Here is a 14,011-nt window from a genome sequence, read left to right on the forward strand (position 1 = left end):
ATGCGGGGTAAGTGGTTTAATGAAATAATAACAAAATAAACAAACAAAAGGCCAACACGGCACAAACGTGAGAAACAAGAACACAAAATTAACAAAACAGGGAACACGGTCTAAGGCCAGGAATCAGGAACACAAATCATACAGACAAAACAAAAGACAATGCAGCCATGAAACAGGAGTGAAAAGTGAGAGTTCTTATAGTCCAGATGATTGTGAACAGATGTGAGTGTAATCAGTGCTAATGACAAGACAGATGTGAACGATCAGGGGAGTGCAGTGCAAGGGGAACAGCAACCTCAGGTGGCTGAGGGAACCCACAGTCCAGAGTCATGACAGTCTGCCAGCTCATGCTCTACTCTCCCCAGTGTTGCCAAGTCTGCGGATTTACAGCGAAACTACAATTATACTGCTACAATTATACATTTTCCCCAAAAACGTGATTGGGCTAGCTTTGGGTACCAGTTGGACTGGTTTTGTTACAAGACCTGGCAACCCTGCCTAAAAAGCATGCACATCAAGTTCTTCGAGTATAAAGTTTGCCATTGTCACAACTCATTAAAGCATAATAAACTGTTTTTATATAGAGGGTTTGCACTTATGTCACAATTTGGTCAGTTACCCGGATGCTTGGCCATATTAGTGATACTTGGATATAAACAACAGCATGGATTGCTGCATGGATAGACTTAGTAAGCAGAAAAGGGCGCAATATTTTGACTAACTAAAGTTAAAGATATGTATGTGCCTGACCTAAAGTGATAAGAACAAACACGAATAAGATTCTTGCTCTGGAAATCCTGGTTCAGTTTGGCCAGCCACAAATGCCTTTTGTTCCTCAGACAGTTTTTTGCACTCTTCTCTTTGATTTGTTAAAACTTTTGGCAGTACTCCAAACGTTTGCAAAACATGACAATAATTGACCATTTTCAGCAGCAATATTGTTTGGCATTGTTCACGTTCTGTGCCGTCAATTTTTGGCGTTGTGAAAACACTCTATAGCAGAGTGTAGTAAAATTGCATTTTGCATACTACTTTATATTCAAAAGGAAGAACAGCAGTATATTCAAAAATGATTATATGTATTTGCGATGTTTTTGATTTTTACATTTTAAATGTTTTGGCATGAGATCTGTGACACTTTTCTAAATCAGCTGATCTCCCAGCTGTATGTTCTTCTCCCTTGATGCTGCCGGTCTTTGAAAGAGTCAACATGTCCAGTGTATAAAAAGCAGCGTGAGATGAAGCTCATCTTTATTGTGGAACCTCCAGGAGTGAAAATTCAGTGGAGCAGATACAAACAGCGTCTTCAGAGGTCTCTGTGCATATATTTCACTATATGATGGGAGTTACATGGAACGATACTCTGTTTGGATGATTCTTCCAAATACTTCATAATGAATCTTACAGCAGGGAACCAAACCTATGTCTGTCAGGAATATTCGTGTCCAGAGAGATCTGTTTCTTTCTCTGTCTATGTGATTCTGTATGTGGCCGCAGCAGCTGTGTCTCTTCTGACCGTGTGTGGAAACCTGCTGGTCATCATCTCTGTTAGTCACTTCAAGCAGCTCCACACACCTGCTAACATCCTCATCCTCTCTCTGGCTGTGTCTGATCTCCTGGTTGGAGTTTTTGTGATGCCTGTTTACTTGTCTTGGCTCATTGAGTCGTGTTGGACTTCTGGAGCAGTGATGTGTTCGATTTTAAAATTTGTAAATTTTCAGGCGACGAGCGTGTCTGTGCACACTGTGGCTCTGATAGCAGTTGATCGGTTTTTGGCTTTAAGTTCTCCTTTTGTTTACTCAGAGAAAATCTCACCCACTGTGATCTGCATAGCAACTTTATTTAACTGGCTGTTTTCCCTCTTTTATAACTTCATTCTTCTTTTTGTTAATGGAAACTTCACTGATGTCACATGTCCAGGAGTGTGTGTTTCTAGTGTTGATGGAGTTTCATCTCTCATTGATCTTCTAATTGTGTTTCTTATCCCGTGTACACTTATTATATTATTATACATTCGTGTGTTTGTCATTGCTAAGAAACATGCCACTGCTATAAGAGCCCTTCAGGTTCACAACAGCACACAATCCTCCAAAAACAGAGTCAGTGACAAATCAGAGCGAAAAGCTGCAATCCTGCTGGGGATTCTGGTTTTTGTGTTTCTCTTGTGTTTACTCCCATATTATATTTGCTCTTTAGTGATTCCATACAGTAATAATGACTTGTTTTATGTCAGAGATGTTGCTGTAATATTTTTCTTCCTGAACTCTACTATTAATCCCATCATTTATGCTTTATTCTATCCCTGGTTTCAGAAAAGCTTAAAATTAATTTTCACATTCAAAGTGTTTAATAAAGACTCATCTCTGATGAATGTGCTCTAAGTAATCGAATGCAAGTTGTTTCTGTTGTTTATTTTTCATATGTACATTGCATTTTTCCAAATTATTTTGTCATTAAAAATGCCAGAATATTGTGGGGGAGTTATTTTTTTTATTTTGTCATTTGAAGTACAATTTACACAACCTTTAAAATCTTGACTACAAAACAGCTATTGAATATTTTTACCATTATTAAACAGATGCAGTCCATTTAACACATGCTGATCTCAATAACAGGGTACTAAAATAGGCAGAGAATTCCTCAATGTGACAGCTAGTTTCTCTATAATTAATTGTTTTTAAAAAGTATGATAAAATAAAATAAACATAATATATGAACACATTTATATGTTGTTATTTTAAGGTTGTAGTCAACTTCATGTTGTTTTGTAAGCATTTAATGATAATAGCTCTTTCAAGTCTAACAAAAGTAGGCCTTGCACATAATCTCAGTTCATCACTTTGAATGCAACGTATATAATGTTGCCGCAGGCTGATTTTTTAGTCTATGGATTGAAGCCAAACCCCCTCACCCCCGAATGCAATTTCGACCCCCTGGAATGAGGTTTTGACCCCATGGACCAATAACAGCCATTTCGCCTGAAACGCAATTGGGCTAGTTGGTACCAATTGGGCTGGTTTTGTAACAAGACCTGGAAACCCTGCCTGACAGTGTGCGCAAAAAGTTCTTCAAATACAAAGTTTGCTATTATCACAACTGGTTAACGTATAAAAAACTGTTTTTATATAGAGGGTTTGCACTTATGTCACAATTTGGTCAGTTACTCGGATGCGCTGCATTCTTAGCGATACTCGGATGTAAACAACAGCATGGATTGCACAGTTAATGTACAGCTGAATACATTGTTCTGATAATTTATGCTGTCTAAACCACAGAAAAAACATGTGGAAGCTGCTAAATCTTATAGAGAAGGACTTAGTGAGCAGGAAAGGCGCAATATTTTGACAAACTAAAGTTAATAGGTGGTAAAAATACATACAAGCAGTATTAATAAAGATATTAACCTAATATTTCACCTAGTTGACTGGAAATTATAAGAACAAACACGAATGTTGTCAAGATTCTTGTCCTGGAAATAATGGTTCAGTTTGGCCACAAACGCCTTTTGTTCCTCAGACAGTTTTTTGACACACTCTATAGCAAAGTGTAGCATTTTGCATACTACTGTATATTCAAAGGAATGTACTGTATATTCAGAGATGATTATATGTATATGAGGATTCATGATTAAATGTTTTTGATTTTTATATTTCAGATGTTTTTGTATGAGCTCTGTGACACTTTTCTAAATGAACTTTTCTCCCAGCTGTATGTTCTTTCCCCTTGATGCTGCCGGTCTTTGAAAGAGTTAACATGTCCAGTGTATAAAAAGCAGCGTGAGATGAAGCTCATCTTTATTGTGGAACCTCCAGGAGTGAAGATTCAGTGGAGCAGATACAAACAGCGTCTTCAGAGGTCTCTGTGCATATATTTCACTATATGATGGGAGTTACATGGAACGATACTCTGTTTGGATGATTCTTCCAAATACTTCACAATGAATCTAACAGCAGTGAACCAAATCGATGTCTGTCAGGAATATTCATGTCCAGAGAGATCTGTTTCTTTCTCTGTCTATGTGATTCTGTATGTGGCCGCAGCAGCTGTGTCTCTTCTGACCGTGTGTGGAAACCTGCTGGTCATCATCTCTGTTAGTCACTTCAAGCAGCTCCACACACCTGCTAACATCCTCATCCTCTCTCTGGCTGTGTCTGATCTCCTTACTGGACTTTTTGTGATGCCATTGCACTTGACTTTGTTGATTGAGTCATGTTGGACTTCCGGAGCAGTGATGTGTTGGGTTTTCAATTTTGTGACTTTTCATGCAACAAGCGTGTCTGTCCACACTGTGACTTTGATAGCAGTTGATCGGTTTTTGGCTTTAAGTTCTCCTTTTTTTTACTCTGAGAAAATCTCACCCACTGTGATCTGCATAGCAACTTTATTTAACTGGCTGTTTTCGCTCATTTATAAGTTCACTCTTCTTTACGTTAATGGAAACTTCACTGATGCCACATGTCCAGGAGAATGTTTTTATGTTGTAAATGGGGTTTCATCATTTATTGATCTCATAGTTGTGTTTCTTATGCCATGTACAGTTATTATAATATTATACATTCATGTTTTTGTCATTGTTAAGAAACATACCACTGCTATAAGAGCCCTTCAGGTTCACAACAGCACACAATCCTCCAAAAACAGAGTCAGTGACAAATCAGAGCGAAAAGCTGCAATCCTGCTGGGGATTCTGGTTTTTGTGTTTCTCTTGTGTTTACTCCCATATTATATTTGCTCTTTAGTGATTCCATACAGTAATAATGACTTGTTTTATGTCAGAGATGTTGCTGTAATATTTTTCTTCCTGAACTCTACTATTAATCCCATCATTTATGCCTTATTCTATCCCTGGTTTCAGAAAAGCTTAAAATTAATTTTCACATTTAAAGTGTTAAATAAAGACTCATCCCTGATGAATGTGCTGTAACTGAATGTATTTTTATATAAACTTTGTCTATGTTATACATTATTTTGTCATAAAAAACATGAGTCCTGGCTACAAAAATAGTCACTGAATATTTATTTTGTTAAATTATGTTGACATTTTTCAATAGCAGAGTACTGAAATATACTAAGATTGAGATATATCCTCCAGTCTTAATTATTTTAATACTATGATAAAATGTCAAAACCTGTAAGGAAGTCCTTATGTGTTTAAATGTATCACTGTTATGTACTCTGTGTTATGTGTTCATTTTCGTACTTGTCACATAATACGTTATAATTAGGTATAATTTCTTGAAACTTAATATTTTTAAATCCAATTCAGAGCCAGAGACACACCAGACGGCCTATAGATGCTGTCCTGTGTTTTTTGTTATAATGTTCACAAACACACTTTGGCTGAAGGTGAAGGTTTGGTTTAGTGTCCCAGTCGGCCTCTGCTGGTAGATGCTGTAATTACAGCCTTCTGGGGTCAAAGATCATCTTTGTCTAATGAAGGCCATCAGAACTATCTCAGATGGAAGAGATTTGTTTGGAAGCAAAATAGTTCAATGTGACTCTCTAAAGCTGTTTTCTTGTGGATGAACAGTTTATATCCAAGCTGTATGTTCTTCTCCCTTAATGCTGCTGTTATTAGAAAGAGCAAACATGTAAATAAACCTACAGTGACAAATCAGAGTGAAAAGATGCCATACTGCTGGGGATCCTGGTGTTTGTGTTTCTCATGTGTTTACTGCCACATTATATTTGTGCTTTAGTGAGTTCATATGACACTGCTAGCAGGTTTCATGTCAGAAATGTTGCTGTAATATTTTTCTTCTTGATCTCCACTATTAATTCCAATATTTATGCCTTATTCTATCTCTGGTTTCAGAAAGCTTAAAAGTAATTTTCACATTTAAAGTGTTGAATAAATTGATCCATGATGAATGTGCTCTAAGTCACTGAATGAAAAACAGAAAGTTTCCCCTCTGTTTTTTTTTTTTTTTTTTTTTTTTTTTTTGTAGTTTTTATATATACACTGGGGGAAAATGGGTGTAAAAAATTTCACTCAGAAATAATTACAAAGAAATGGCAGGTAACATTGGATTAAACATAACATATTTAAGTAGAAAAGTATTTTCTTATGAATCATACTCCAATAATCTTTGTTTTATTCACAACTTTGGAAAATCATTTTTGCAGTGAGGCTAATATGTTTTTTTTTCTACATTATTATGTCAAAATAAAGCTACAAAACAGCTGTTGAATATTTTTTCAGGTTTTTTTTTTTTTTTTGGAGTGCAAAAACATACAAAATGGTAAACGCAGAAAAAACAACAACAACAAAAAACAATACCAACAACAAAAACAGCAATGATAATAAATGAAAATGAGCAAAAATGACAATATGAATAATAGTAATGTTATAAGTAGTATTAGCATGTTTAGAAATAATAGAAATAACCATAAATAGAAATAATCGAAGTAACAACAACAATGATACTAAAGATAGTGATGATAACGATGATATTTTGTGATGACAGTAACAGAAGTATCAATAATAACAGTAATAATAATAATAACATCAACAATAATACTGAAGATGGTGATGACAATATTTTCTCAGTTATTGCACCCATACAGTTCATTTAACACAGGCTGCAATAGCAGAATGGTAAAATATACTGAGACCCTAGCTCCAGTCTGACATCTGTAAATCATTATATACCATTATAAAACCGTAATAAATTAGGAAAACCTTACATATGGATTTTTTGTGTGCTCAAATGTTGTAGTCTAACATGTCATGTATCATACTTCAAGTGTCATGAAGCAGGCCTTAAACATAATGACATCAGCTTATTTCAGTAATTAAGTCACACAATCATGTTCAAGAACTCAAATTTCACTTATTAGAATCATTTAAACTGACAACATGGGTCAAATCAACCTACTCATTAAAGAGCCGACTTAATATAATCATAAGTTTCTAAAATAAATCAAACCAAAGGGAATCTAAAATCTTAAATTTTCCTGTGCACACTGTTTCTCAAGCATGTGCAGTTAAACCCAAAGTATGCTTCGGTTTTTATGCGTGTGCCTGACTCAAATTTCATCACCAGAATAGTATGCTGCAGTCTCCACTATTTTGTTTTTGTTTTGTCTTTTAAGTTTCATTTTCTACTGTGAAACAATGGCCTGGACCAGTGTTGCCACCTTGTGGAACAATTGGTTAGTGCAAAACCAAGTCAGTGCGAATGTGTGACCTGCACATAGATAGCATGCGTGGTTAAAAAAAAATCGAAGAGTGCTCATACAGTATGCACATACTATTCTAGTGACAACATTTGTGTCACGCACATTGTATATGCGGACCCTAATGTACACGTAAAAACCAAAGTATATATTGGCCTTTAGTTTTTCGTGACTAAAGTAGTGGCGCACGACCAAGTAATTAGTGTAGATTGGTGAAACAATTACTACACAATTACTACCAGCAGACTAACAAAACAGCTCGCAAATACTAATCACCCTACATTACTGGTTGCTTCTCTCCTTTTAGGAATCCTTGGCCTCATATCCCATATAAAGGTGCAGTATATAGAGAGTTTGCACTTACGTCACGATTTGGTCAGTTACCCGGATGCGCAGCCATATTGATGATACTCAGATGTAAACAACAGCATTAATTTCATGGTTAAAGTACTACTGAATACGTTGTTCTGCTCATTTATATGCTGTTTAAGTACAGAAAAACGTGTGGAAGCTGCTAAATCATATCGAGGAGGACTTAGTAAGCAAGAAAAGACGCAATATTTTGACAAACTAAAGTTAATAGGTGGGTAAGATACGATAAGTATTAATTAAGATATTAGCCTAATAGTTCACCTACCTGACAGGGAATAATAAGAACAAACACAAATGTTGTCCAGATTCTTGCCCTTGAAATCCTGGTTCGGTTTGGCCAACCACAAATGTTTTAGTTCCTCTGAGTCTATAGTACTCCAAATGTTTTTCCGTCCGACCGATTAGTACAGCCCAAAACATGACAATAATTGGCCATTTTCAGCAGCAATAATCAGCAAAATATGAGTTTTTGTTCGGTTCAGTGGCATTGTATTTGTTCTGTGCTGCCAATATGGCCGATTGGTGATGCGTTGTGAAAACACTCCAAACTATTGATAGCTAGCGGTTAAAATGGGTACTGCTGTCCAAATTCAAAATGTTGGAGAATTGTTTCTCCAGTCCCTTTCTCCTCAGAATCGATGCCCATGCGGGTTGCCAGATTGAGGACATGCAACAGGAACGAGCCGTGAGTTGATGAGATGATTTATTGATGTTTTAGTATTTCTCTGGTCATAGAGCTTTTTCGATGGAGGCTGAGTCTTTTTAGGAATGACAGAATCAAATCTGTAAGCTCTGACCCAGTTTGTTTGCTGGCTTCCAGTGCTGAAGTTAGCTATGCTTTCCACCAACTGCCAACCTGAGCTGTTGAAATACTGTTGGGTAAACAGGCAGTAGGCGGAATCACACAGACCAAAACAAAAACAAACATTCTGTCACAGAACACACATTTTAAAGTAGAATATCTGTAGCATTGTTTTTCGGAGAAACAAATATGTGAATGTAGCATGTTTCCTAAACAGAAAAATACATACAACATACAAATCAGTTGATCTCCCAGCTGTATGTTCTTCTCCCTTGATGCTGCCAGTCTTGGAAAGAGTCAACATGTCAAGTGTATAAAAAGCAGTGTGAGTTGAAGCTCGTCTTTATTGTTGAACCTCAAAGAGTGAAGATTGTGTTTCAGTGGAGCAGATACAAACAGTGTCTTCGGGAATCACATGGAACAATGTTTGGATGATTCTTCCAAATTCTTCACAATGAATCTAACAGCAGTAAATCAAACTGATGTCTGTCAGGAATATTCGTGTCCAGAGAGATCTGTTTCTTTATCTGTCTATGTGATTCTGTATGTGGCCGCAGCAGCTGTGTCTCTTCTGACCGTGTGTGGAAACCTGCTGGTCATCATCTCTGTTAGTCACTTCAAGCAGCTCCACACACCTGCTAACATCCTCATCCTCTCTCTGGCTGTGTCTGATCTCCTGGTTGGAGTTTTTGTGATGCCACTGCATTTGTCTTGGGTTATTGAATCATGTTGGATTTCTGGACCCATCATGTGCTCGGCTTTAAAAATTGTGAATTTTCAGGCAACAAGCGTGTCTGTTCACACTGTGGCTTTAATAGCAGTTGATCGGTTTTTAGCTTTAAGTTCTCCTTTTGTTTATTCCGAGAAAATCTCACCCACTGTGATCTGCATTGCAACTTTATTTAACTGGTTGTTCTCACTCTTTTATAACTTTACTCTTCTTTTTGTTAATGGGAACTTCACTGATGTCACATGTCCAGGAATATGCATTGCTATTATAGATGGGGTTTCATCATTTATTGATCTCATAATTGTGTTTCTTATGCCTTGTACACTCATTATAATATTATACACTCATGTTTTTGTCATTGCTAAGAAACACGTGACTGCTATAAGAGCCCTTCAGGTCAAAAACAGAGTCAGTGACAAATCAGAGCGAAAAGCTGCAATCCTGCTGGGGATTCTGGTTTTTGTGTTTCTCTTGTGTTTGCTGCCGTATTATATTTGCTCTTTAGTGATTCCATACAGTGATGATGATTTGTTTAATGTCAGAGATGTTACTGTAATGGTTTTCTTCCTGAACTCTACTATTAACCCTATCATTTATGCTTTATTCTATCCCTGGTTTCAGAAAAGCTTAAAATTAATTTTCACATTTAAAGTGTTTAATAAAAACTCATCCCTGATGAATGTGCTGTAACTCACCAAATATAAAAACAGAATATTTACTCATTTTGTCCCTGATCTTTGCCTATAGGCAAATGCTTTTTCGGCATAATTTTATTTTGTCATATATTACACTTGACTGTGAAGACATGGATATTTTTCCAATCATGACAGTATACTGTAGAACAACGATAGCGGAGGGAATTTCCTTTTCCATGTGGTATTTGCATATCACAATTGTTTTGTTTGTAATAAACAGAAATGTTGAAGAGCAAATCAATCATGAAACAAACCTATGGACGGAAAAGCAAAAGTGTAAAAAGTAACAACATGCATAAGGCATTGTTTTGACCAACAAGTATTGAAATTGATCAGTTGTTTAAAATTATAACATATAAAACATATGTGGCAATTGCCTTAACCTGACATTTATAAATAAATATGCTTTCCTCTTCTAAAATCCACTTTTTAATACAGTTATGCATTGTCTAAAAGTATACTAGAGTGGATTTATTGTGTTTAACCAACAAATAATACAAAAATATGATGATAATTGGCCTCAGAAACATAGTTTTGAAGCTACATAATGTCTAAAAGTATACTAGTGTGGATTTCTTTATTTTGTTTGTTTAGCCAACAATAATTACAATAAATATGATGATATTTGGCCTCAGAAACATAGTTTTGAAGTTGCATAATGTCTAAAAGTATACTAGTGTGAATTTATTGTTTAGCCAACAAATATTACAAAAATATGATGATATTTGGCCTCAGAAACATAACTTTGAAGTTACCTATAGTCTAAAAGTATACTAGTGTGGATTTCTTTATTTAGTTTGTTTAGCCAACAATAATTACAATAAATATGATGATATTTGGCCTCAGAAACATAGTTTTGAGTTTACATAATGTCTAAAAGTATACTAGTGTGGATTTATTGTGTTTAGCCAACAAATATTACAAAAATATGATGATATTTGGCCTCAGAAACATAGTTTTGAAGTTGCATAATGTCTAAAAGTATACTATCATTGATTTATTGTGTTTAGCCAACAAAAATGACAAAAAAAATATTATATTTGGCCTCAGAAACATAGTTTTGAATTTACATAATGTCTAAAAGTATACTAGTGTGAATTTATTGTGTTTAGCCAACAAATATTATAAAAATATGATGATATTTGGCCTGAAAAACAGTTTTGAAGTTACCTATTGTCTAAAAGTATACTAGTGTGGATTTATTATGTTTAGCCAACTAATATTACAAAAATATTATTATATTTGGCCTCAAAAACATAGTTTTGAAGTTACAAAACGTCTAAAAGTCTACAAGTGTGGATTTATTGTGTTTAGCCAACAAATATTACAAGAATATTTTGATATTTGGCCTCAAAAACAATTTGTAAGAAACAGTGTCTTCTTAGTGTAATACATGCTAATAGCATGGTATAAAATAGTATTAGTATCAGTATATAAATGTTAATTCTGACGTAATTGTGTATAATACTTAAAAATATAATTTCCTCGAGGAATTAATGGCACACAGCGTGACACACCACTTCAAGAGACAAATTTTCACCAGTAGCTCCAACCTAGCAGAGGGCGCCATCTCTTCCTTATCTGCCACAAACATCAGTGAACTGAAGCGAGTGAAATATTTCCAGTCTGTTTGATTAATGTCTCTCTCCACTCGGAGGCGCTCGGTGGACCAAAAGTTAAATTCTCCTTTGAATCGCATTCAAATCTCATGACTTTGGGTGTTTTCACACTAAAATTATAATCCTTTAAATATATTAATTTCAAGGTTTGGTATCTGGAATAAAAAGTGAAATCCACTCAAGGCATCTCTGTAAAAAATATATAATAAATTGAAGTGCCCTTTAATAACAGATGGGAAAAATAACAGATATCACGTGACCGTGACCCAACTCTGCTCATCGCTCCAAAACACTGCAGATTGTCATCTATTACAGAGTTTTTGTTTTGAAAGTTATATATTTTTATTTAAATCTCCTGCGAATAAGTACTTGAATGTCCATTGTAGGGTGCGCTCAAATTTGGCGTCATTTGTGTATTTTATTATTTTGAGCGGCTACAAAGAATCATGGGAAATGTAGTTTCGACGTACAGTTGTCCCCTGGCAATGTTAAATAAATAACTGTTATTTATTAACAGTACACAAAATACAATAATTATTTAATTGACATGTCCGCGATCGAAAAGTCTTTAAAAAGTATGTTAAGAAAGTAATAATTCCAAACTGGAAATACAATTTCAAATTGATCATTGTTCAATAATGACTTGACCAAACCCATTTCCGTATTACCTATTTATTTTGTTTTGAAAAGTTTTGTGTTAGATTTACAGTCTTGAGTCAATAAGTTGTTCTGATTCCTCAAGAATAGAGACATTTAGGCCAACGCTCTCCATTGACTCTGTATTGCGGGAAGCTGACTCCTTGTCATTTCTGACTTACAACAAAAAAACAGAACAATGTCTAAAAGCTGCTATGTGACAATGTGTATGGTAAACAAGCTAAAAACACATAACTACATTTTTATAAGCTGTCGACCCAAAAAACAAGTGTTTAAGGACACAAATAGTTGTAGATATCAGGGTGTTTCACGTTGGGCCATTCAGTTGGATCATTTCTCCAACAAAAGGAAGGTAAGGAGAAAGTGCACTAGACCAATAAAATTTAATTTCTCAATATATCTTCTCTTTTTTAGGGTGGTTAAATAATCCTTTGACATGGTTAAATGATGAATGTTTACTGTTGCCATTAAATTTCCCTCCAGCGGGCGTAGCTCTCAGAGTAATCAGACACGTTGTGCCTACTTTTGTGTTCTTAAAGGGGTCATCAGATGCCCATTTTCCATTTTCACAAGTTAATATGATGCATTAGGGTCCAAGTGAAAAGTTTGTAATATACTTCAATTAAAAATTCTCTATGGTAGTGTAAAAAAACACTCATTTTACCTGGTAAAAATGCCTCTGTTCTCTGTTCGATATCAGTACCTGGCCCTTTAAATGATATGAACCTCTGCTCACCCCACCCCTCAGTTCTGTGGGGCGTGTCATTACATAGCACACTGGGTGTTGCCTAGACAACGTTTGGGGGTATAGTTGTATAGTTTGGGGAAAATGGCACTGGGGGGGGGGCTTTGAAGACACAGTACAACCCCATCCATTTAAAATTTAATTTAAAAACCGGAGTTGAAACCGAAACAAGATGACACCCGCAAAGAAGTTCGGCAATTAAGGATTATACTGGATGTGTCTGAATGGTTAGTAAACTTAATGTCACTTTGATTTATCTTTATATGTACTGGCAGGGTAGAGTACTGAGAGAGATACGAACGCGATGTGTTTACTGAGGCATAGCTGATTGAACAAGAGCAAAAAAGTGATCGGTTAACATAAATTACCCTGTCCTTATATTGAAGTACATAAATGTGAGTGTTATAGTCTTTACTCATATGCAGTTGAGGGCTGTAAACACTTTTGCAGGTATTGCGTTAACGCTACATCTTAATCATTAAAGGAACACTCCACTTTTTTTTGGAAATAGGCTCATTCTCCAACTCCCCCCGAGTCAATAAGTTGAGCTTTACCGCTTTGAAATCCATTCAGCCGTTCTCCTGTTCTGGCGATATCACTTTTAGCATAGCTTAGCATAGATCATTGAATCCTATTAGACCAATAGCATCGCCTTTAAAAATGACCAACGAGTTTCGATATTTGTCCTATTTAAAACTTGACTCTTCTGTAGTTGTATCGTGTGCTAAGACTGGTGGAAATGCAAAGCTTCAATTTTCTAGGCTGATATCATTAGGAACTACACTCCCATTCCAGCGTAATAGTCAAGGAAGTTTGCTGCCGTAATAAGGCTGAACCAGGAGCAGTAATACCACGCAGCACATGTGCAAATCAAGCGTGCCGTAGGTGTCCTGAAAAGTGAAGCCAAAAGTTTTCGATCGCCCCCCGGTGGCTGGCTGCAGTATAGGTCAGAAACCCCGCCCTCTCCATGTAATCTAATGGGACGTGAGCCAAACTAAATAATCGAATTACATGGCAAATAATTTTTTTCCAAAGGTGATTTCCATCGTGTGAGGTAGTTCTTATAATGCTGATTCATGCTCAGGTGTTCGTTTTTCTAATAAGTTTGCTTTTAAGTAGTTATTTGATGCTATAAAAACGGGGTGTGGTGTCATGATTGTGATCATGCGATAGGGTCTGCGGGAGTTTGGGCGGGACTTTGACACCGCGGCT

General features: G+C 36.0%; 3 protein-coding genes across 3 annotated transcripts; all 3 read left to right on the forward strand.

The window, feature by feature from the left end:
• The first annotated feature begins 1,394 nt into the window (after positions 1–1,394).
• LOC141283812 (trace amine-associated receptor 13c-like) lies at positions 1,395–2,381 on the forward strand. Its single transcript, XM_073817135.1, has one exon. It carries the CDS (start codon positions 1,395–1,397, stop codon positions 2,379–2,381), a length of 987 nt encoding a protein of 328 aa, XP_073673236.1.
• A 1,556-nt stretch (positions 2,382–3,937) lies between these two features.
• Positions 3,938–4,924, forward strand: LOC141283815 (trace amine-associated receptor 13c-like). The gene has a single exon (XM_073817138.1). It carries the CDS (start codon positions 3,938–3,940, stop codon positions 4,922–4,924), a length of 987 nt encoding a protein of 328 aa, XP_073673239.1.
• A 3,883-nt stretch (positions 4,925–8,807) lies between these two features.
• Positions 8,808–9,773, forward strand: LOC141283821 (trace amine-associated receptor 13c-like). The gene has a single exon (XM_073817142.1). It carries the CDS (start codon positions 8,808–8,810, stop codon positions 9,771–9,773), a length of 966 nt encoding a protein of 321 aa, XP_073673243.1.
• Positions 9,774–14,011: the final 4,238 nt, after the last annotated feature.

Source organism: Garra rufa, chromosome 13 (genome assembly GCF_049309525.1).
Source record: "Garra rufa chromosome 13, GarRuf1.0, whole genome shotgun sequence".
Taxonomy (NCBI): Eukaryota; Metazoa; Chordata; class Actinopteri; order Cypriniformes; family Cyprinidae; genus Garra; species Garra rufa.